General features: G+C 53.2%; 8 protein-coding genes across 8 annotated transcripts; 2 read left to right on the top strand and 6 right to left on the bottom strand.

The window, feature by feature from the left end:
* Positions 1-1,305: 1,305 nt before the first annotated feature.
* On the top strand, positions 1,306-3,366 carry J4E84_003289 (uncharacterized protein; the record flags this gene model as incomplete). Its single annotated transcript, XM_049385906.1, has 2 exons — positions 1,306-1,342; positions 1,412-3,366. 2 exons carry the CDS (start codon positions 1,306-1,308, stop codon positions 3,364-3,366), a joined length of 1,992 nt encoding a protein of 663 aa, XP_049246783.1.
* Positions 3,367-3,848: 482 nt separating this feature from the next.
* On the top strand, positions 3,849-6,913 carry J4E84_003288 (uncharacterized protein; the record flags this gene model as incomplete). Its single annotated transcript, XM_049385905.1, has 4 exons — positions 3,849-4,400; positions 4,465-4,804; positions 4,898-5,187; positions 5,534-6,913. The coding sequence occupies 4 exons, from the start codon at positions 3,849-3,851 to the stop codon at positions 6,911-6,913; spliced, it is 2,562 nt and encodes an 853-aa protein (XP_049246782.1).
* A 136-nt stretch (positions 6,914-7,049) lies between these two features.
* Positions 7,050-7,796, bottom strand: J4E84_003287 (uncharacterized protein; the record flags this gene model as incomplete). The annotated part of the gene is made up of 1 exon (XM_049385904.1): positions 7,050-7,796. The coding sequence occupies one exon, from the start codon at positions 7,794-7,796 to the stop codon at positions 7,050-7,052; it is 747 nt and encodes a 248-aa protein (XP_049246781.1).
* Positions 7,797-10,433: 2,637 nt separating this feature from the next.
* Positions 10,434-11,036, bottom strand: J4E84_003286 (uncharacterized protein; the record flags this gene model as incomplete). Its single annotated transcript, XM_049385903.1, has 2 exons — positions 10,434-10,763; positions 10,995-11,036. 2 exons carry the CDS (start codon positions 11,034-11,036, stop codon positions 10,434-10,436), a joined length of 372 nt encoding a protein of 123 aa, XP_049246780.1.
* Positions 11,037-12,925: 1,889 nt separating this feature from the next.
* On the bottom strand, positions 12,926-13,951 carry J4E84_003285 (uncharacterized protein; the record flags this gene model as incomplete). The annotated part of the gene is made up of 6 exons (XM_049385902.1): positions 12,926-12,957; positions 13,013-13,079; positions 13,137-13,464; positions 13,520-13,692; positions 13,738-13,802; positions 13,864-13,951. 6 exons carry the CDS (start codon positions 13,949-13,951, stop codon positions 12,926-12,928), a joined length of 753 nt encoding a protein of 250 aa, XP_049246779.1.
* Positions 13,952-16,955: 3,004 nt separating this feature from the next.
* On the bottom strand, positions 16,956-18,896 carry J4E84_003284 (uncharacterized protein; the record flags this gene model as incomplete). Its single annotated transcript, XM_049385901.1, has 2 exons — positions 16,956-17,561; positions 17,712-18,896. 2 exons carry the CDS (start codon positions 18,894-18,896, stop codon positions 16,956-16,958), a joined length of 1,791 nt encoding a protein of 596 aa, XP_049246778.1.
* Positions 18,897-19,726: 830 nt separating this feature from the next.
* Positions 19,727-20,983, bottom strand: J4E84_003283 (uncharacterized protein; the record flags this gene model as incomplete). The annotated part of the gene is made up of 1 exon (XM_049385900.1): positions 19,727-20,983. One exon carries the CDS (start codon positions 20,981-20,983, stop codon positions 19,727-19,729), a length of 1,257 nt encoding a protein of 418 aa, XP_049246777.1.
* Positions 20,984-22,794: 1,811 nt separating this feature from the next.
* J4E84_003282 (uncharacterized protein) lies at positions 22,795-23,818 on the bottom strand (the record flags this gene model as incomplete). Its single annotated transcript, XM_049385899.1, has 4 exons — positions 22,795-23,180; positions 23,232-23,572; positions 23,628-23,733; positions 23,785-23,818. 4 exons carry the CDS (start codon positions 23,816-23,818, stop codon positions 22,795-22,797), a joined length of 867 nt encoding a protein of 288 aa, XP_049246776.1.
* Between the last annotated feature and the right edge of the window lie 214 nt (positions 23,819-24,032).

The raw sequence follows: 24,032 nt of genomic DNA, 5'->3' as shown, positions 1-24,032 counted from the left end.
AGAAGAAGAGCCGTTCGCGCGCGCTACCGAAAAGGCCAAAGCCAGATCCGACGTCTGGGGATATGCTACGCGTCTGACGACGAGCGACGGTGCACTTGCTTGCTGCAGAGGCTTGTATGGCTTTCTCTCCAGTAGGTGATTGCTTCTTTTGAGGTGGCAATGGCGCATACCCATCACACTTCACTTGGCCCTCTCTACATCGACGGCATGTTGGTTTCTCTTCGTCACATTTCTTTCGGCGTATTCTGTAGATCAACACGCGGCATGTCAGTATGTTGAACCTGATATGGTGGGCGATCTTGGATGCCACAGTATTTCCATACTCAATTGCGGAACAGAAATCCTGGTATGAAGAAAGAGATGGTGCAATGGCGAGACAACACCCAAACACACTTACTTGCTGCGAAAGCACATTAGTAAAAGTTCCGTTGTGTCAACCACCCAAATTGTCGCGCGCAGAAGGGTCATCTTCGGTGTATAACACGGTTTTTCTTAAGGATTGCAGGTACAGAGGCGATATGATATAGTGGGAAGAGGGGACGAAAAAAGAGAAAGCAACTGCACTTCACCACGATTCTGGAGAACGTACCAAGTATTACATCCTGTGCGAACTTTGGGAGAGAAGGTGCGCACTCGAGGGCCCTTTGTCAATACCGGCAAATCCATGATCATGTTATTGGCTGTGGCGTATGTCGGGTACTTCACCTTATAAGTACGAATTCACCCACAAAACTCAAAATGGTTGAGGCGGTGCTATTTTTCACAGAAGCCACAGTCAAAGTAAGGGCTGAGAGGACGCGCAATTGTTAGGAAGAAGAACAAGGAGACGGGAGTCCCGATCATGCGTTCTAGTTCATCTTATCGGCCCGACACGACGACCCTGATTGGCTCCAGCGTATAATCCGCCGGTCGGAAACGCCAATTTGACTGTCATCACCTCCGTCTCCACTGCGACAACACCTGGGCATCCACAACATCCACTGATCTCGTTAACAAGCTACTGGAGTCGACTCATTTCGGGTAACGTTGTGCAAGCTATACGCCGGCTGTATGATGCCTATCTACAGAGAACACAGCCTCCCGAGGTCTTGTCGACGGAACGCCCTTTTCGGAAACGTCATGGCAACAAGATTGGCATCGGCCGGTGACGTCCTCGCTATCGGCAAGCTGTATATAGAGGCAACGTTTAACTGAGTGGAAGATCATCTCGTTCTATATCTAAGATCGCTCCAGAACGGCCATCCTATAAACACCTGGTGAAGCGTCGGGAACAGTTTACATCCATCGTTCCGAGCAAGCTTCAAGATGCGTTCTCAAGCGCTTCTTGCTCTCTCAGGCCTCTGTAAGTATCAGACCAAGCTTACCCATTACTCAATCGTTTTTCAGATGGACAAAAGCTAATTCAAATCAGGCCTTGCGTGTCCCGCCTTTGCCGGAGTCGTCTCGCGTGGATCAGACGCATCAATCGATCTAACACCAACCAATGCATCTACAACCGGCAAGGTCAAGGCCAATATCCGAGCTGATACCAATCGAGACGGCACGGTCGACATCACAGACGTGGAAGACTGCGAGGACTGCGACGGCAAGACCGAGTGGACTGCCGACTATGGCGCCATCTTTCTCCCCAACATTGGAGACACGAACAAGCGTTGCTCTAACGCCCTCCTCAACGGTCCTTCGGTCAGCAACGAGCGAATTGATGCTTGCAACGATGCTTCTGACAATGTCATGCGCTCCGAGCAATATCTCGCTCCGCTCCGCACAGTTCCACTGCCTGAGCTTCCCGATGACGCTCATGGTCGCATCTACATCAAAGATCCCGTGCAGCGCAAGTATGTCCGCATCTTCCACAAGGCGAGCGAAAACAGCACCTGGAGCTATGTCGACGGCAATTCCACTTTCAGCGCAGCCGCTCTGCGTGAGGGTCTTGTCCTCGGTGTTGACGGACGCGACACCCGTCGACCCAATGGCTGGGACGGCCGCGTTACTATTAGCTTCGATGTCGAGAGCTCGATAGGTGCCTCTTCTGATGATGTCATGCTTCGCGCTGCACCTGTCCTCACCCATACTCATCTCGACCCTGTGCAGCAGGTCATTGCTGTCAAAGGTAATGAGACCGGCAATCCATGGATCCTTCGCTTCACCGACGCCCTTCAAACAGCCGTCAACGAGTCTGGCCTCGAAGAGGAACTTTACCTCTTCTCCGGAAGCGATGATATCTGGGCGCAGGACTTCATGGAGCCTGGCTTCGCTTCGATGCCCGGTCCCGACGGACCCATCACCCTGCGTATCATGATCCGTTCTCCCCAGGACGAGCGCGTTGCCGGCAGACAGCTCTTCGAATACTACCGCGACACTGGTATCGGTGCTATCCAGCAGCTTGGTGGTGCCCGCGATGAGATCAACTCCGGTGGTAACATCGAAACTATTCCTCCCTACGAGATTAATGGCACTACTTGGCCTGCCGGTCGTCTGATTCTTGGCAACCATGGCGAGCAGAAACACTTCCTGCTTCCCTTCTTCCAAGCTCAAGAGACACAAGATCCCCTTCTTCTCGATACAGACTGGCTGGTCATCGGCCACGTTGACGAATTTATCCAGTTCATCCCTGTCGATTCGCCTCGTGGTTGGGTCGTTATGGTCACCGATCCCATGATGGGCGTCGAAATGTTCCAGCAGCTAAAGGACAGCGGACACGGCTCAGAGCACGCCTTTTCGCGCAAGAACGATAGCCAATCATTCGCTAACTGCACCTCCGATTTCGCCTGTGCTGCCATTCCCGTTCCGCCAATCACTATCAGTGAGTTGCTTGCCAATGAGGATCTCATGTCTGTGCAGAAGCGCTGCGCCGAGCGTATCGAGGGCAATCTACAGATCCTCAAGGAAGCAACAGGAGTTACCGATGACGAGATTATTCGCCTACCTGAGATGTTCAACGGAAATCCCTTCGGCGATATTTCCTCGATTCTTTCCGGTAATGCGACAAGTGGCTCGACATTTGGCGGAAACTCTTCCGATAACGCGACAGATGAGCTGAAGGTCGGTGCGCTCTTCCCCGGTGTTATCAACGGCATTGTCTTGACCGACTTTGACACATACATTGCTCCCAACCCCTGGGGTCCCGTTGTGAACGGAACGGATGTTCTTGCCGAGAAGCTCAAGTCGCTGTACGCCAGTGTGGGTATGGACGTCATCTACATCGACGACTGGAACACACATCACAACTTCGGCGGCGAGGTTCACTGCGGTACCAATACCGTGCGCGATATGGATAATGAGTGGTACTCTTCATGGACATTCGATGATTGCGATGATGAAGGAGGAGATGACGATGACGAGGAAGGCGATGGCGAGATTTACTAGGCTTAACTATGTCGTGCAGATACCGGCCATGGCCTTCATAATGCATTCATCTGCTCGTATCCAAATCAGCAGCTCCTTTCACCATTTTTGTCCACGTTTCTACTTGAAAACTATCTCGAAGGCTGCGACGACGTCTCGTCTACTCAGAGTGATCTGTTCGCACATGTAAGTGTATCTAGGTAGCATTCATCTTTGGGGTACTCGGGTCAAAAACGTCGCTTGAGGAAGTAGATCCGCGCGGTGTGAGATACAGTGACTCTCGGTAGCTACAACGTTTCATTTCCTTCATATATCAAATCGCCGATAGGGAATAAGGAACTGCTGCTCTTTCGCGCTGGTCGACCTTTCATTGCTACCAACGGAAAAAGCCCGGACCTGTGTGGCCTTTACGCGCCAGCTGCTTAAATATGTACCCAGGGAGCTCCACTTTGGAAACGATTTAACTCTCGCAAATACCTCCACCAGGGTTAGATTCTACCCTGATGATCTCGAAGCTCTTGGCGCTCGGTGCTGTCTTTCTCGCCTTTGCCACCGCCAACGTCTTCGACTCGTCTTACTCCAATGTCTCCAGCGCTGCTATCGACGAAGACAGGATCGAAACCGCCGTGTTAGTTGACACCGAGACGACAGAACCCGCCGATGACGTTCTATGGAATGCTGCCTTAACCAAAGGCCGGATGTTGATACTAGCCACGAGCTTGAATCTTCCAGAGGCTATTAAACTCTATTTACCAATGGAAACTCCCTGGGATGGAACCCTCAAACGCGAACTAGCACTTTGGGGCTACTCGGAACCTGACTACCCGGAAGTTGAAGACTCTGACGAAAACTGTGTCATGGGGAAAGAAAACCACGGCCTTCAAGATATGCTAAAACAGCTACATGCAGATGATAGAGATTCACGTGATGGAGGGGACAACATCTGTCACACAATCCAACATCAAGACGGACCTACCTTGGAGAAAGATAAGAACGGTGAAGTACCAGAAGATCCTAGGGATCAATACTACAAAGTTGAAGGGCGCAGATACAGGGTATGTGAGCACGTAGAATTCGACATGGCTACAACTTGACGCAATACAGCTGACATTGCTCTAGGTTACCGGCGCGGATTCCACCATTGGAATAAATCCAAAGGCTGGTATCATCTTCTTTCTGACTCGTGAGAGCCCCGCGTACGCGGCGAGAAAGCTATGGAATGTACCCTCCGTCAAGCCGGACGAAATGCCTGCCCTCAAAAGTAGCTCGGATATTGCCTGGGGTCTCTGGAATAGGCATTGCAAAGAAAGCCTGTCCAACATCAACTACTTCTTCACGGTGGCAGTTGCAAACCCGGAAACGCGTAAGATCATCAGCAGAGCTATGGGACAAAATGCTGTGCCGAATGCGCCAGGATACACCTTTAGAGCTGGGAATGAGAACTTCATCGCTCTGCTGGGTATGTATACGATTGTAGCTTTCTCTGATATGTTCACCAGAAGCTCTCGAATTCTCAACAGTTACAGGATATGCACTAACTACCAGTCTCTAGGATCGCCGAACCTTGTAGCAGTAATGTTCTTCCTCCTCCAACACAAGACTCGGTTTGGCCACAATCGATGGGTTACTGAGATCCGTGTTTTCATACCGAATGGGGATTTCAATAAGGTTTCGATGCTTGTCAAGGTTGAGCGAGCGCCCCCGACAGAACCTCCCGAGCCTATTGAAGATCCAGATTGCGCGGAGAAAAGGTCGTTGGAAAGTGCGCCAGTCTCACCGCTGAAGATCGATAGTTGGAAGGGTGGCGAACGTGCAAATTCGACCTTCGAGGACGTGAATCTGGTTAGAAGGCATATCATATGGGCTTAGACTCGGTCACAAGCGATAGATATAGGCTTTACATGGTGAGTTCAGATTAGATGCTTTGGCGACTCCATTGATGGAGCATCTCACACAAGAAAAGAACTGAACATCTATATCCTGAAAGTTCACATTACCTCAACAGTTTTGTCCATCTTATCTTGCACACTAATTTAGTCGGCAGAACACAGTTCTACATCTCGATTCTTGTACTTTCACAACATAGCCATTGCGCATTGTTGACACACGAGCTCCTACTCTGGACAATTAAGTGATTGCTCGTTTCCTTTTCACCCACCACACCACTTTCTCGATCACGCGTCGCCAGACCAGGATACCTACAAAGTACGGCGACGAGACCGTGGCTGAGCTGGAATGGCTCCCGCCGAAACAAGAATATATTGCCAGTCTACGCTCAGTCGCCCCTCCAGCGGACGAGCCAACTTGTGCTATATGTCGTGGTGAGTGGGAATATCCGGCCCAGGAAGTCGTCGAGCCAAGCCCTCACTGCTCTCGACATCCTCTCCACAAAGACTGTCTTCTCATAACCTTTGCAACGGAAGACGGAGAGGAGGTCAGCAATCTGTGTCCATTTTGCCGTCGCGAACTCTTCGAGAAGATCCCAAAGCCGCCTGCGAAGCCCCCGAGTAACTCGAATAGTACCTACCAGCAAACTACACAACTCTATGACAACCTTGTGGCACTTCATATCCAGATTGAATACAACGACGACACAACCGAAGATCCACGGCTGCTGAATCCTTCTGGCCCAACCATTGAGGACGCCTTGCTGAAAGACGGTTTCTGGTCTGCTCTTCCCCGTTTCTTGGACGAATGGTACCACCGCAATGCATCTCAGATTATCGAACAGACAAAACGCCATAGGAAACCACTGTCGATCGTGGATATGGGTCGCGCTGTGGTTGCCTCGTTCTTTGGCAATGGTGAGCCACCGTCTCGCAAGATTACAGGTCTCACAGACGAAGGTCGCGCAGCTATCACTGCGCTCTTTGCGCACGAAACCGACAAGTCAGAGCTGTGCCTAAAGGCAACAGAGCTACTAGACTACCAACAAGGCGAAATCGTAATGCAATGTATCCGCGCCGCCCTCATGTACTACGACCAATCTGCCTTCCCCCAACACGTCGAGGATTTGCAGCGCAAAACTCGTTGGCTCATTGCCTACCATGTCCTTACTTCTCTATTAACAGCACGCAGACGCCCCGATGAGGACGTGTGGTATCGAGGAACAAACATACCCCGCTGGCTCCAGCTGGTCCGTTTCCGTAAGATGCTGCACCGAGGAATCAACCAATGGGCCTCACCGACCTTCTTCGCCAGCCAGCCCCCACTCGAAACAAATTTTCCTTACAGTCACCTTATGGGTGTTACCGAGGGATTCGGCGAGCATGACTTATTGGAAATACAGTATTTCCGGCCCACCGATGTAGAGCCGTATCAAACTCGTATTGGCCCCATTGATCGTGGTCATAAGATGATCATAAAAGAGGACACCTCGGTGTGCCCTTTAGATCCCAATCTCAAAAACGGTACTATCTTCCAATTTCTGAAGGACGGAACCTTGACAGTTCGGGAACTCTGTCCTGCCTTCCTTCATGACATTTCCTGCAACCGCGAGGAAGGTTTTTTCGATCTCGTTCATGAGAATGGGAGTATGCTGAGGATCATACGTAGGGTTATGCCGTAGGGGCACTAGGGATAGCTAGGACTCGGGTTGCACGTTGCTACATGCATATAATTAATTGTTAACAACTAGATAGCTCTTGAGGCAGTGTATACTTGCCTGGGTACTATCTTTAGCAACGTTTTGCACTACGGGCTTACTAGTTCCCATGCGTATCCGCGATCTCCTTCTGACCCTTCCTCACCCACGCTTTAAACGGATCCTGCACATCAGGATTCCTCCTCAACTTTTCGATCTGATCTTCGCCCGACGGTACCAAAAGCCCTCTCTTGACCGCATCTCTCTCCTCAATCTCCTCACACCACTTCTTTAGCTTCGGGAACTTAGTCATCTCAATCCCCGCCCATGGTGCCCACCGAACCCATGTAAAGGTCGTGATATCCGCAATACTGTACTTGCCGCGACCTTTGCCTGCGAGATAGTCTCTATCCTGGAGTCGCGCTTCTAGTACCGAATAGAGGCGTTTTGTCTCATTCTTATATCTCTTCGTGCCATAGTCAATCTTCTCGGGTGCGTAGCGCACGAAATGGTTCGCTTGTCCTTGCATTGGGCCCACGCCGGCGTTCTGGAAGAAGAGCCACTGTATCATTTCCATCTTCTCGTCACTATCCTGAAAGCTGAATTTGAAATCTTTGTCGTAGTGTTCGGCGAGATAGAGGAAGATGGCTCCAGACTCAAAGACGGGGTATGAGTCGCGGCTGTGGTCAACAATCGCGGGTATGCGACCGTTGGGGTTGACTTTGAGGAATGAGGCGGACTTCTGCTCGTCTTTGGATAGATCGATGGCGGTGGTCTTGTAGGGGATGCCGAGTTCTTCGAGGAAAATGGAGATCTTTTGGCCGTTGGGTGTGGCCGCTGTGAGGAGCTCGATGTTGGGGGTCGTCATCTTGTGATTTTGCTCTCACTTTGCAGCGTCTCTCGTATGTGAGGTTTCTTGAAGAGGAGGCATCGATGCTGCAGTATCACTGCTTACATAGATGCGCTATACCCGCACTACCGATGGTCCCGTGGACTCGTATCATGATGACGTATGCTTGAAGTAGCTGAAGAGGACGTCATTAGGGTCTGCTGTTTGACTGCCCGCATTCCGAAGGTAATTGGATATTTCCATCAAAAGAATGCATTCGAATTGAAAGAGCAGTTGTTCAGCTTGCAATGTAGCAAAGAAGTGGAGTGCTCTTCCCACTTTCAACGCGCGTTGGCATTCGGGTTAGCGCGGCGCTAGTCCACGCTCAGGTGTCGCGTGCCTTCCGCAACCATCATCACCACGACGCACCACCAAACTGGATCTCTTGTGACACATGAACTCCTTCCTTCTCTTCTATGCTGCAGGATCAAACAAAGAAAATTGCTCTCGATCGCCGATAATGTACTGGTACGCCGATGCATAGCCATGCCGTTCGTTTCGCGCGGTGGTCTGATTTTCTTTCGGCTTTAGTCCCATTTGGCCCAAAACAGCAACCATCATGCCACTTTTCAAGACAAAGTTCCAATTGGAGTGCAAGGTAGTATTGCATGTGACTTGATGCTGAGCGACTTTTGGGTCGTAAAGTGCAGCTTGTACGCGCAGCTGACGGTCTCCTTCCCTTCACCGCGTATTCCTCCCAGTTCACACTCCTTGTTCCTTGCTCAACACTCATTCCGAGGCCTTCGCGATCGAGGACTTCATCACCACCCGGGTCCACTGGTGCAGGAAGTGTGCCACACAAGTCAAACACGAAAGAAAGTCTCCTCCTCACGATACCCATCCTGGGAATCTGCACCTCTACACATCAACAGACGCTCCTCTTTGTTGAACCCTTCCATTGATTCAGTTCGACAAGCGCCCAGCTCAGCCGAGTTCGCCATGTTGATAACTCGCACCTTCTCCCTCACAAACTTCCTCATTGGCTCGTCAGCCCTCTGCTTTCAAATCTTCGTACTTTACCCGTGGCATGAGAAGCTAGAAGAAGAGTTTGTCGAGCTGAAGAAAGAGCATGCAAGGTTACTGGAGGAGACGCACGAGAGGCACAGGGGAGAGTTGAGGGGGATTAAAGAACAATTGGAGTTGGCCAATGAGCGGAGGAAGACTGGGAAATTTTGGTAGAATGGTAGGACTGGCATGGCGAAAGAGGAGGAGATGGCAGAAGGGAAAGACGCTAAGCAGAGATGTTTGTACTCAGTCCCTATCACGATCGCAGGCACCTGATGCGATCGCTACTCGGAGCATAGCATCGGATTCGAATGGAAAACGGAGTAACGCGCTCACAACGTGACTAGATACACCCATTACTCTAGGATGGGGCACCATCATGCGAAAGTCGTATGCGTATCTGAAAACAAACAGGCAGACGCAGCCAATAGTACATGTAGCGAACAACAAAGTTCACGAAAGCGAATGCATCTATCGAAAAACACCACCTCCGTTCCCTCCGCGAAAACTCTCCTTAGCCCACATAACAACTTAGAAAAGAAAAAAACTTCGCACACAATAAACTACTCCATCACATCGATAAACTGCTACCCTCCCAATAGCACCAACGGCTTACCCTCCCTCCCTCCTGTCAAGTCTGTCAAACGCGGACCCAACTCCGCCACTCGGGGTCCATCCAATCCGTCCAAAACTCACCAAACCCACCAACCCAAAAACAGCCCTTCCGAGCGCCGATCTTAGGGGGGGTTTCCCTCCGCCCAGCAAACCAGCGGACCAGCAAAACCCCTTACCTATCCTCTTTCTCCACAATGACGCCAGCAAGGCGCGGAAACAATAATGCAGGTTATGGTGATCAGCAACGGCACCAAACAAACAAAGCGCGTGCAAAAGGGATCAACACGCATGCAGCGTGTGCCGAGCCGCGTGGGTTGACAACTGACGTTTGACGTGCCGCGTTGCAGGTGATTAATGATTAATTCGCGGCAGGCTGGCATGATGATGATGATGATGATGATGATGATGTGTGGTGCGGGACGGGTTGGCGTGGGATTGATTGCGAGACGCGCGTTTTGCGATTCAGACTGTACAATGAGGCGATTTTCACGTGCAGAGATACTGATACTGATAGGCAGAGGGGAGTTTCGTAGTCATTCGCATTTCAGTAGATAAATGTGAAAGGAGGCAGGCGCTAGCAGACGTAGAAAAGCCCGTGAAGAGTACAACATGCAGCATTGGAACGGGAAATGGAATTAGTAGTAGGAAATGTAACGCCTTGGTATAGTAGTGTCGAAGAAAGCTCTCAATCCGAAGCCGTCATGTCTCGGAGAGTGATGAATGGTCCTCCTTAGCAGTACTCGCAGCCCTTTGTGTCCTGCTGCGGATCCGGCTGTCGCCCAGGCCTAGCAACACGCCGCCTGGCCCCTCGATTGTACCTGCGTGTGCTCCCTCCCGCGCGAGAACAGATATCTCGCATGCTAAACCCCCAAAATCCGTGCCCCATAAGGAATGTGACCGTGTGCATGGCCGGCTGTGGCTGCGAGCAGCTGTCGAATCGCGCGGCTTCCCTGAACGAAAAAGATGAAAAGTGGTGTTCGCGACAATCCTCATGGCTTATGTCTGAATCTCCTTCTTCTCTGCGCCCTTTGGCCGGAAGACGGCGTCTTGACCTGACATGCGACGTGCGAGTGCGCGGTCCAGCTTTGCTCCCAGCGCCAGCTTGCTCATGTCGTCTGTCTTGCGCTCGTTGAGGGCGTACCGTTGTTGGACCAGGCGCTTGTCTTCGAGGCGGTCAAATCCCGCGTTCCATGTCTTGATGTCGTGTGACTTGGGGTCGCCGGCTGTTGACGAGGCTTGCGAGAGGTGCGAGGGCGCGATGGAGGGTGTGAGGGTGGGTGTGGCGCTGTAGGTGGACATGCGGGTGGATGCGCGGTTGGCGGCCGACTTCTTCTCGTTAGACTGTGCTTGTTCCGACATGGTCGCCGTGTGGTGTGCGTGTTTGTGTTGGTGCGGGCGTGTTGGAGCGCAAAGGCAGGTGTTTGTGTGGTGAGTGTGAAGGGAAGGGAAGGCGCAAAGGAGTGAATGTCAAGCACGCGGTGCAGGTGCTCCTCGGCGAGCATCGACCACACGCAGGGGACGTCTGAAACGGGCAGTGGATACGGGAGAATGACTTACGTTGGCAAGCATGGGCCGCGAGGACTCAAGAGAGTTTGTCATGATGCGCGCCACGGCGAGTCCGGTGGTTAGTAGGTGGGCGGGGATAGCGTGCTGCTTGCTAGGTCGCCGGAACTGCAATCGTACGACGGCGATTGAAGGGTATAAGAGAGGGCGCACGCAGACAGAGCAGTCAGAGGCCGGTGTCCGTGCTGGGTCTGTAGAGAAAAGCGAGGAGATGGGTGTTGTAGTCGGTAGAAGTCCTGTGCTCAGCCTGCCTTACTCCTGCGCGTTTCAAAGGGCCCAGATCGGCAAGGGGCGTCGTGAGTAGCAAGATGCACGCGCAGGGGCGCCACGGTTAGCGAGTCGCAACGGGCGGCGGTGATGTTTGGTAGGATTCTAAGACGTCAGCCTTGCAGACAAGCAGCGGCATGTGCGTGGTCAAGACGCGTAGCAGAAGGCCCGCCGCCGACGAACACGACGCGGTTATGTAGGCAGCTGCGGCTGTAAGCAAGGAAAGAGCGACCCCTCTACCACTACCACCACCGGCATCATGGCAACCACCAGACGGCTCTGAAACGGCCGCACGTAAGGATACTGTATCTAGGGATACTTGCATTTCGATAAAGTGCTGAGTGAGTTGCATGCAGTCAGCCTCCACTCAAGCCATTCACGCCGACCGCGACACCCGACCAATCCCCTTGACCACCGCCCACGCTTGCATCGCCTATGCCACGTTTTTCTGCGGGAACCCAGAACCCACGTTGGCCGCTACAGGGCCCCGTGTTGCTTAGGTTTAGCTTCGTCTCCACCGGTGCCCGCGCATTGCCGCTCCTGGTCTGGTCATGGCATGAGCCATGCACTTGTTCCCTGACTGAAGAACTCCTTGCATTATCTATGAGACATCCATTCCTCGCGAAACGGGAGCCGTGAATATCGACAGTATCGCATGCCCCATCACCCGTCAGCCCGAAGTCCCTAGGTTAATCAATGCAGCGTCTCGGCTTCTTTGAAGTGACTGCAGCTGATCCCTCGCACTAGTTAATCAGCTCGCCCAGGCGTTTGGGCACCGGAGGACGCTGCAGTCTGGCAATGAGCAGCTAAACGTCAAGGCACAGAGTGCCGCCCCCTTTCCATTCCAGTTAATCTCGACCACCGCATTTGACATTTGGCGAGCGCATGTGAGAAAATGCACGTCAAAATGATCTTGCAGATGCGTCGCCGATAAGGTTTGCCCACCCACCAGTAGCCAAAGCAACCCCAAGCTTCAACCCCGTCCCCCATTGCCCACCAACCCGTACGCCTTCCAACCATATCCTCACATGCGCAATCGCCTGCCCAACCCCACATGCTCCCCAAAGCGGCAGCACGACAGAACCTTTCATCCAACGTCCGAGCGCCTGCATGGAAATGCATGCTCACCACGTGGTCGCAACGTGGTTTCCGTGGACGCACGGCCCGCCGCTGTCTGACAATTGCGGGTTCCTGGCACATGGCATCGCGGTGGAGCCAGCGCAAAGGTCGGGCTGCATCGGAGCACCATCCTGGTGGTGAAACCGCTGAGCTATGCATCTCACTGCACGGTGTCGCGCGCATGATCTAGTGCGTAAGCTGTGTCTGTATCTGAGGCTCACGATGGAGGACGCGAGCACTGCATAGTATGTATGTCTGGATGGCCTGGAATGTGGCGTTTGAGGGTCTGGATGGGAGAAAAAGCATACATGATGGCTTGCGGGTTCGCTTGCCGAAAAGTCTAGACTGCGATGCGGGACAGTCTTCATCAACACCGTCTCTAGAGACAAAACATCTCCGAGGATGTGGCAAAAGTGACGGAAAAACGCGACTCAGAAACGACTGAATTTGTGTAGATACGAAGTCCGCAGATGAAGAAGATCACAATTTGGTATCGCCGAAAGTACGAGCCTTGACTCGTGCTTCTCCTTACCGCTCATCTACATTGCCATACCGGGCATACGGTCAAGCCCTGATAATAGTTGTCAGTAAAAAAACGTCACAGTGTGACTAGAAGAACAACTTACAGCCATCGATATTCTCCTTGATAGCGCTCGTGACTTGGCATTGGTTCATGGCCTGAACATTCTGACTCTACAACTCCTCGTTAGCAGCCACACCATGCTTCAAGAACCCATATGAATCACATACCTTCAAAGGTCTTCCATTCTCGCAAGCTTGGAACATGCAGTTGTTGTCCATAGCCTTCTGTAGACTGTCGTCTTTCCAGCCAAAGAGGTAGTCCGCATGGGTACCATAGCCCTTGTTGTCGTTGTAAGAGAGGAAGAAAGGGTTGGAGCCGTCCTTGGGCCACATGCTGCTGAATTGAGTAGTATCCCAGAGAGTCTCATAGGCAACCTGTGGCATGCGCACTGGGTGCGAAGACGGACATGCGCCGGCAACCGCGAATGCCTCCTTGGCTGTGTTGTACATATGATCTTGGTGGTTGGGCGAGTCGACGTTCTTACCGTCCCAGCAACTGATGCATATGTCAGTACCCTCTCAGATGAATCTGCTACAAGGCAAAGACTTACGACGGGAAGTGATGCACAGTCATGATGCCACCTTTGCAGGCCTTGGGCGGGAAGTCTGGGCTCTCTGGGAAGCGGGTGTTCTTGTCTTGCAGACACACAAAGCGAAGGCCTGGGTGCTTCTTCGCATCTTCTACTGTATTGGTTGTAGGCGAACCTACAGTCATCCGGAAGCCCTGAGCCGGTCAGTAATGTGTTGGATGTGTCGCAGTATGACTGACCTTGGGAAACGCGGTAATCTTCTGGTTACCATTCCCGTTGAAGTCTTGCTGTGTGTAGTAGATGGCTGCGATGAGGTAGACACCCGATTAGTGTATGTCACTTTCGTCTGGTACGGTAACACTCACTCATGCCACCGTTGATGCCGTTCGGCAAGGCACTGTTCTGCATGATAGGCACTCGCTTGTACGAGCCGTTGGTGTGTTTGAAGAACATCGCGGCGGTCCAGTAATTGCTACATCTATCAGCTTCAGTTGGAAGGCGTGAGAAGGCTGCCAAACCTGAAGTCCTCTGAGAACGTGCACGTTGTGCAGGTAGCCAAAGTAGATGGGTCTTCCTGCATAGTCGCGTTGAATGCATTGCCACCGACAATTTGATGAACATGAGCTGAAGGAAGTTTACCTGGCTCAACGAGCGGGTCAAGCCGTTGGATGCTCAAGGTTGAGCACCCGAAGCGTAGTGCGGCCTGTGCAGGCACTGCGAGAGCGGCGATCTGGTACCACTTCATTGTCGTGTATCTTTGTATGGTTCTTGTGGGTGAATTCTTGCTGGAAGATGCGCGAAGGACCGCCAACGATCTTAAGCTGAAGGATTGTCAATAGCTTCGAGTCTTGGTATCTTGTTGTCAACCCTGCTCCATGGCATCGATGGGTGTCTGGTGTGGATATGCTTTATCCGTTGATTAAAGACCTCTGCATGTGACCAATAACGGCTATGACTTTGAGAAATCCCCGCGTTAATGTTGAAGACCTAGCCACAGTGCTACACCATTGCAATCAATTCCAGATTTCGGCACTTGTCTGCCGCGTAAACCTCCGAGAGGCACGGCACTTCTCGTTTGGAACGGACAGGGACATTGTCGCCATTCGCATTGTAGAGAGAGGTGAGACTCGCGCACAATGTCATCAATGAGTGTACGTCTAGATAGACGGAGGAGGAAGACATGTGTAACAATACCGCGCGCACCGACAAGCGCTCTCTTCGAGTGCCTTCAATAGCTACTCTAACTTCCTGCCACTCAGATTCGCGCGTGACAACTCCTTAAGAGCTGAGGTCGCAGATGTGCTATACGGCAGATGTCACCCCCGAATCAGTAGTCTTGGTACCTCAAGATAAAGACATCTCCCGTCGATCAGTAGAGGACTGTAGGAGCTTCCATAGGATCATGAGTATCCAGTTTCTATGGTTCGTGGCACCCTGCCAAGATCGGTGTCATGTCAGCGAGACTGTAGAGGCCGTTGTATATCCATGCAAGGAAATAATTGGTACAGGCTGGCATGGTACGGGTGTCTCGTATAGTACTAACCCCCCGGCGATCAAACCGCGAAAATTGACGAACCTGGACGAGATCACAGTGCAGTGTCGACGTTCTGAGAAGACATCAGCGGTCGAGAGCGACGAAAGGAGGAGCAGACCGGAGGAGGAGCGACGTCATATGTGCCATGATCGCGGGTAGCATCGGTGCGCTCGAGATCCGTCGTAGCCCAAGTGGGTGTGCATGCGCAGGTCAAACCCCGATGCCATTGCGTCTCCCAAACCAAAGTCATCAACAGAACCACGCCGCCATGCCCCAACGTCAAACCTCAGGCCATGTCCCCACATCTCGCGCTCCGCAGTCCAGAACACCGGGGCACGCTTGACGTAACCGGCGACGTTGAAAAGGGTGCAGGTGCGCGCGCTACCATGTTCCGAAAGCTTATTGTGTGCCTGACAAGGAGGGGTAAAATTGGGCGAACGACGTTCGCTACAATCCATGGCTTGGCGCACCCGCCTGCCTATCACGGACACGCAGGAGCGCCTGGTATGGGATACACACCTTATCGCAGTTTTGGGAACGGGGGAACATGAGATGGAAGGGCCGTGCGTGGAAGTGAGGTATTAGGGTCTGTCGTCACTCTTACGGTTTCTCTCGGTGGTTAGACAACTGATGACTGGCAAAGGTGCCCTTTGACCGACCTGAACACATGCTAATGCAGCTGCGAGACACCGGCAGACCTTTTGAAGAGCGAGCGTGGAGCAATGCAGCGCAACGCCATGTACACAGCAGTCAAGAGAATGCGCTTTTCGACACAGACGAGACTCGACGATGATTCATGTGTCTCATTCCCAGAAGACAGCACTCACCTTGTCGCTACTACCACTTCCTTCCATGCAGCCCAAACGCCATTGCTTCAAACATGCGAAGATAGTAGAATAACGTCAGAAACACCAGACACCACCTGAACTGTCTCATGAACTCAGGCAAACAAAGTCATGCCTTCATGCTTTATCACAAGATCTTCATCACGCTCATATATATCTCGTTCTTCTGACTATCATCATCAGGCCGATATCATCTCCCAACTGTCACTGTCTATAAGAAACCTTAGCTCCTGCTCGCTAACCAAGAATTTCCACCATCATAGCCCATCCGACCCCGCAGTGATGGCTCTGTCCAAGCAACAATCTTCCCATCGAGAGAAGCCAAAAGCATCTACCAATGCCAGCACGCGTAAGTTACTTAGCAACCTGAAGCCTGTATGCGAACACAACCATTCCATACAGGAGCCATGCGGTAAGCCTGGAAGAAACGAAGATCCTCTTCCACACCCCACCGCACCCAAGCAAGACCTTCACCCCACTCAGTCTCCCCGTAACGGAGTTCGCGGAGGCATACTTCCGTCCAACCTCAACCACATCAACCATCGCCGTCACGTCCACTCCGAAAAAGCTGATAACAGCTACCCCCTCCGAAAAGGCTACAGCGCCGCAGACCCACGCCGCAAATGGGGAAAAGCCAAGAAGCCGGCTGTCAAACCAGATGTTGTACGTACATACAAGAAGACTGCGCCTATGCAACTCCAGAAGTGCTGTAGTGTGAGCTACGAATGCTGTCAATGCAGCAATGGCACGGTGATCAGGCGAACGGCACACAATCCTGATCGGGCCTACCAGTGTGAAGCTATACGTGCGGTTGGACAATGTGGCCATAGATGGTGTCCGAAGTGTCCTGTTATTCGGGAGGAGTGGGTGGAGGATGCGCTTGAGAAGGGGGATAAGGGTGGGAAGAGGAGCCATGATCGACCGCCTAGGTCCAAGTATGTGATGCCTGCAGCTACTGAGTGAAGTGCTGGGAAGAACGTGGTTACCGAATGATGCACAATACTCCATAGCAAAAGAAACAGGTAGCACATATCCCTATAGAATACATACTCCACAACACCAAGTTCCACATCCAAATCTACCCCACCACCCCAACAACCTCCACAAGCTCAACAAGCACATTACACACGCCATCAGCCCAAACAGCAAACGCCTTCTCCCTCAGCACACTATACCAATCATCCGCATTGCGAATATCACGCCACCCCTGCGGACCAACAGACTTGATAGCGTAACGGGGAAGAGACCTGGTTTCCGCATGACTGTCGACAGGGAAGACGGGGTGAGTGCTCACTGCCGAAGTGGGTGTAGGAAGTATAGAAACGTTATCATCTTCGGATGATTGAGGGAGACCGTTGAATGGAGAAGATGTTCCATGTAGAGCATGCTCTGTCTGCAGTGCGTTTGCGGCGGCAGCGAGCCCACGAAGATTGTCTGTGCCGGGCTCAACGTCTCGAGATCCGATGCCCACGCTGAGTTCGGGGTATCTGTCCTGGGCGGCCTTGAGGAGGAGGATGACATCTTTCATGAAGTCGTTGTAGTCATACCATGCCAGGTGCGTTTGTGGTTCGGCTGAGATGCGCTTCTCGTCGAGCTTGATGCCTGGTCTGCCGCTCGACGAGGCAAGTACGAGGAAGATGTTGATGTGCGAGAGATTGGGTTCGGTAGGGCTGGTCGTGGGTAACTGTTTGATGGGTTAGCAGCGTCAATCATATTAAGAGCATGAAGGAATCGACCCTACCTTCAAACTCGGCTGTGTGGTTGCGTTGGACTCTACTGCTTCTCTAGAATTCGACTTTTCATCCGTGCATCGGAATGAAAGCTGCGGCGTCACGGTTGTGAGTCGTGTCGATGAAGCTGTCTGCTGTGACGGCGTCGGATGCTGTTCCAAACTGTGACCGAAGACCGGCTGTGGATGCTGCTCGACTCCACGTCCTGCATCATCATCGCCTTGCTGGAGCACAGCTTCGGCACTACCTTCTTTGTCTTTCTTCTTCGCGCCACCCTTCCTAGTCTCGATCGCATACTGTCGCTGCCGCTCGTTCGTGACCATTCGTCGCATCAACGGAGTAACGAGGCTAATAATCTTGTTCCCGTCCTTTGGCCACGTCAGTCTTTCTCCAGCATCAGGAGTCTTGTCTTCTCCTAGTGCGCGTGCAGCTTCAATCGCGTCCTTCTCGCCCGGTTTCTCCACATCTTCGCCAAAGAACTGCTCGCCAACGCCTTCGTTCAGGAAGTCCCGGACGCAGTTGAAGAGCCGCAACTTGACCATGTCGGTATCACCTTTACCACGGTTTCCAACGCAGCTCTGCCGCTCAGGATGTGATGTGTCGAGCATGTAGCCTTTTGCTAAAGCTTGTAGTTGGAGGAAGTTCTCTGGGCTTAGCTGGAGGGACATAAAAAGCTTCGACATCGGCGGTCGTGTGTACTTGCGAGACGTTCTTTCGGAGGAGCGGCGGAAGAGAGCGGCGGCTGAGTGTACACCTGCGGCACGGGCATCGTTCAACAGAGACTCACTGGAAGGCGGTACAGTGTCGTCGACAGAGACCCCATGCATATTATGGCCATGGTCCTGAAGCCGAGGATCGGTATATCCGCCAGTTTTACGTCGCTTAGAGTTGACAGGCCTATCGGCATGATGCGATGCGTCCTCGGCCGGGGAGCTGGTACCTCTTCTTCTCTTGCCTCTATCCTGTAGTGGGATGGTCACCGTCCCAGTATCTCCAGTATCCATCGCATATGCCACCTGACCTGCAGCTGTCGCAGCCTCCAGCAACTCAACGAGGTTATGATTCTCCTCCAGTGTGTGATCGTCTGACGTCTGACGGGCAGTGTGTTCGGCGTACAGGTGTGGGCTGAGATGGTGTTGGGGCGGCGATGCGAGGGGAGCGGGAGCAGACAAGTCATATTCATCGTCGTCGGACACGAATGGGGGCGGTGCACCGTTTGTACTGTTGGGCGTGGTGACGAAGTGGCCGGGGCGCATCTGGTAGTATGGCGCGTCGACGTTTGCCCGCATCGTGGTTCGTATCCCCCGAGATCAGACGGGCCAGACGGTAGGAGCCAAACAGAGCTGGGAGAGATCGGTCGTATGAGCTGTCAATGCACAGATGGTAAGTCTTTGGATCAAATGTTGAGATGGAGACAGCAACTGAGTTCATGCAACTTGGACTGCGGGTGGAAAACGACTCGATACGTCTACAGGGCGAGCGCGACACCGAATCTCTTTTGTATGCAAGCGCCCACGAGGTTTGGTTTGACACCGAAGCAGCGACATGTTTTGGTTTGAGCGCAAGAGGGCAGCATTTGCGATTCGATGGAGAGGGCAAAGCATGGTTTGACCCGACAAGAGGAGAGGGTGGAGTGCAGTTTGATCCGTCTCGGCGACGTAAGCTGGCATCGAGGTGCGGAGATTAGGATCGTGGTTTGGTTTGACGCGAGATGGTAGGAATCAGATCAGCAGACACACCTGATTGCTGTCGTGTGAGAACGACAAGCGGGCCGGCCAGCGGGCCAAATCAACTCGGGATGGGGTTGAGTTTGCTTTGTTTGCACGATGACGCGCGCGCATGTGACTGAGCTCGGGCGATTAGATAAGCCGCCTTCCCAGCGCGCCCCATCTGAGCATTGACGAAAGAGGGCGACATTAACTCTTCGCATGATGGAATGGTAACATCGAGGAACTTGAGTATGCTGTGGACGTAGTATATGGTATTTGATCCACCTTCTTACAACAGTATCCCACCCCTAGATAGCATACTAAAACGCCCTTCTAAGATCATAGAAAATCAACGCCATACAGCACGACATGATACGCCGGCTTAAAACCCAGGGTATCAAGAAGAATATCTAAAAACCATCCCCTTCATGCCACTCCCTCCCCAGCTCCTCCGCCCTCATCCTCGGATCCTGCCCCCTCACCTCAGCATCATGTTTTATGCCGTCGACAATGGGTCTCAGCCGATCGATCTCCCGCCTATATTCAGCGTCCTTCCCTACCTCTGGCATTTCCAGATCTTGCAGCTTTGTCTGATCGTTGTCTCGCGTTGCTTCTTCAATTGCCTTGCGCTTCTCCTCCCACTCCCTAAGATCCCTTTCCCGGTCTCCGAGTTCGTTCTTGAGGGCAATGAAATTCGCGTATTGCTCTTCGCCGCCAAAACAGGAGCCGTATTGGTCGCAGAAACAGATGTGTTCCTTGGGGCAGACGACGTTCTGGCCCGTGAAGACGAATTGCCATACGTACTCCCAGATGCGTCCGCTGAGACGGTCTTCCAGACGTGTGTTGAATAGCCAGTCTCTGTACCAGACGTATTGCGCGTAGGGCTTTGCTTGTATGCGTTCTCGTGAGAGGGCGAATTGTGCGCAGCAAGGTTGTGCGAGGACGGTGGGTACTTCGTCGAGGGGGAAGAGCTCGCTCCACGACTTGGCTAGGAGGACCTCTTCCTGCTTCTGGGGATCCAGCTCGGTTGCTGCCGGGTGCATCCAATCGGGACAGCCGGGATGCCAGCTGCACCTCATGTTCACGAAGCCTTCTCTCCAAACGCGGGCTCGGTTGAGTCGGCTTATAAGCAGATGCGCGTTGTTGCCGAGGATCTCGTCGTTGTGCCAGGACAACTGGTGCGCGTGCATGAAGATGGCGACGTCGGGGAGGTTGTCGTAGTTGTCAATGATCCATGAGAGATATATCATGACCTCGTGGCCTTTGTTCTTGGGTGGATGTAGCGGTGCGGAGGGGTCGTCGGCTACGTAGACGGCTGTCTGCTGCTCCGGCATCTTGTCTAGGATCCAGTCAACACTCTCATGCTTCGTCTTGGCAATCACCAGTGTCGAGGTATAGTTGTGTTCTGCAGGCATTGGTGAGCCTGGCTTGAATATGGGGGTCGGGTTCCAGTTCGCATAATCTGGGTCTTTGGTCGCATCTTTCGAGGGCTCAACGGTGCCTGTACTCAGAGGTGGCCGCTCGTCACTGCCGATGTGGTCTCCTAGACCGACATGTTGTGGTAGACCCCGCCATGCCTGGCTGGAGTCTATGCCAGCATAGAAGAATGCGACTACGAATAGTGTGAGGATTAGCGCGAGGACTGGAATGACGTTTCGTCGGGTCATCCTGCGTGAGTTGAAAGCGAACGACTGGCAGGGGGCGAAAGGCGTAGGACGCCAAGGTCAGCGTGAGGTCCGGATGGTCTTATACTGTCGCATTGTTAGCCGGGCATATTTGGGATCGGACTTGTCAAGCTCACGGTGCTGGTGGAGTCGCCGCGCGGCGCCTGGGGTTGGTCGAAGGAAAGCTCCGCAGTGACGAACGTGGAACGACGAACGAATGACATAGGCCACCGGAGCGCGTATGAGAAAAGAGGCGAGGCATCGCGAAAAGACCAGATATACAAGACCATGGGCTTTGACGCTACACCCAAGTCACAACGCACAAGACACAGGCGTTGCACCTGTGGCCCGCTGCGGACGCCGCAGCGATGGCGACGGATGACTTTGGGCTGAGGTTCGGTCGTGCTAGAAGCCAGAGACGGCCCGCTACCTGCTGCAGGCTGCATCCAACCCTGCATCGGCCTTTCAGTCGGGGCACCCCGCGGCTCCACGCCTGCCGTGGATCTCCAAGAACAGCTTAATTCTTTAGCCAGGCACAAGCGTCGAAGTGTATCTCACTTTGGCATTCTGCATGATCAAAGATGAACTTGGCATGATTGGCATGATTGGCATTCTACATGGCTCTACGGAAACTGCAAATGTTGCAGGGGCTGAGGAGAATTAGCCGCGCATTAGGTTTGACGTTGACTATTTGATTCATCCAGCGACTGTGGACGCCTCAGAGTCCTATAATGGTGATAACATGTGTGCGACAGAGATGACTAACTCTCTTTGGTCGCGGGAGCATGAAGTGTGATGTTGCGGCGTAATCGTTGCGCAACGCCTTGCACCGTGTGCTCATTGCAGCACATACATCTACAAGTTGGTGACGATGCCAACATTCTGCTCTACTGTCGCCAAGATCAAGTAAGTGTCGCGTTCACGATTTTACCTTGTTTTGCAGTCGACGTTTGCATGACTCCGACTCAGCTTGTGAGTGGCATGGCGAGGAAAGCACGAGTGACGAAAAAGGAAGTAACACAAACGAGATTGGAGGGCACGCACCTTCGAATGTACCTTACCCCGGGAGCATAGACTTGCACACACCGCCTCGTTTGCATGGAGCAATCGCGACGCGTCTGCAAGCTATCATCACGGGCTCTGGCGTCGACTTTGGACCTCAGGCAAGGTGCCCAACTATGCTGTTCGAGTTGCGCGACACCGACACGCAACTGGAATGCTGTGTGGATACATCTCAAGCATCCGTTACGTATCGGAGCGAGTTTACATTGCGAGATGCTGTGATGGTCGGGGGTCGAGCCGGGCAAGCCCATTAATGTTACTGGGTCGGGGCTGCGTTGACATGGATGCGGTCATGGTGGATGATAGGAAGAGTATTTAGACAGTGCTGGTCATGCGGAAGGTGGTGTGGACGGGTTACTGGATGTCCAGGTTGCATCGTGAGGCAGTAGATAGAAGTACAATTTGGTGTCGATCAAGATGACTGGTGCTCCCAAGGGCTATAGACGTTGCCCCGAAAGCATTTACCGAAGTGCTGAACCGTTTCTCCAAGGAAATACCGAGCCGACGAAGGGCTAAGACGATGTCGAGCTGCAAGACGCCAGATCATGGTGTGATCTCACCTTGCTGCGAACCATTCGAAGAACTTTTGTCGACCACATTTCCTTCGTGTGCGTGTGAAAGCCGTATTAAACTGAACCCAGTGAAGTAGCCATGGGATTACAGGAATGAAGTGCTGAGAGAGGCGACAAACCGAGGAAGCCATACGAACCCTAACTTAGTACCGCTTGGGTTCTGCCTGTGTCAGCTGAGAGCTAGCGGTATGAGCGATCGTAATCACCCTCGTACGAGCGTCCTCCACCGCCGTACGCCTCGCGCGGAGGAGGGGCGTCGTAGGCGCCAGCAGCTGGGGGCGGGGGCCTGTCGTAGTAGCCACCTCCACCACCCCGGCGGTCATCGCGTCCGCCATCGCGTCCTCCATCGCGGCCGCCGTCCCTGCCACCGTAGCTGCGGTCAGAAGCATAACGGTCGACGCCACGAGGACCGTAGTCGTCGCGACGGCCGCCACCGTAGCCGCGATCGTCGTATCTTGAGCTGCGGGAACCGTAGTCGTCGCGTCGGCCGTAACCGCCGCGGCGGTCATCAGTGTAGCGATCGTTGTAGCGAGGGCCACCGCCCCGGCCGCCACGTCCACCGAACTCTGAAACGTAATTAGCACGGCATGTACGCTGCAGACAGCGAGCAGACTTACCACGCTTGGGCGGGCCGTAGTACTTGCCCGGGGTGGGAGTACGAGGACGCGCACGGCGAGCCTTCTCAATGCTGAGTGTCCGGCCCTGGTGAACCTCTCCTTGTAGGCCCTCCTTTGCTGCGTCAGCCTGCTCGGAGGTGACCATCTTGACGAAGCCAAAGCCGCGAGACTCCTTAGTGTGAGGATCGCGCATGATGTTACACTGCTCTACCTCGCCATACTTCTCGAAGAGACGGGTGACCTCCTCCTCGCTGAGGGTAGGATGGATGCCGGTGACGAAGAGGTTGGAGCCTGAGTTGCGGCTCTCATCGTCATCGTCCCTGCGCTCTGGCGGCGGGCCACTGGGCATTCATTAGCGACAGTTCCATCTAGATGAGCAAGCAGGCAGATACATACCGGCTGTCGCGGCCGCCAGGTGAGGCACTGCGGGCGCGCGCGCCATCGTCGCGACGGTCACCACGCGGAGACCTGCTGCGGTCGCGTTCATAGCCGCGAGGCTCGTCTGCAAACCAGTCAGTAAGGGCGCTGGCATCACACAGAGCGGGAGACAAACCATCGTAGCCGCGCTGTTCGTTTTCGTACTCCATGGTGATGATGTTGTGGTGGGTCGGGGGAGTTGGTAGTTGGTTGGTTGAGGAGAGGTGTTTGCTGAAGCTGCGAGTTTGGGCAGTTTTTTGGCAGGGCTGATCGACGGTAGCCGCGTCCCTACTTAGTAAGCGTCGCGCTAAGACAGCTGTGCTGCAAGTGAGTGGAGTAAAAGTGGAAAAGGTGATGGTGAGCGGAGGCCAGATGCTATTTGTA

The sequence above is a fragment of the Alternaria hordeiaustralica genome, assembly GCF_023758085.1.
Source record: "Alternaria hordeiaustralica strain BMP 2776 chromosome Unknown scaffold_4, whole genome shotgun sequence".
Taxonomy (NCBI): Eukaryota; Fungi; Ascomycota; class Dothideomycetes; order Pleosporales; family Pleosporaceae; genus Alternaria; species Alternaria hordeiaustralica.
This window is presented reverse-complemented; position numbering and strand designations above follow the sequence as displayed.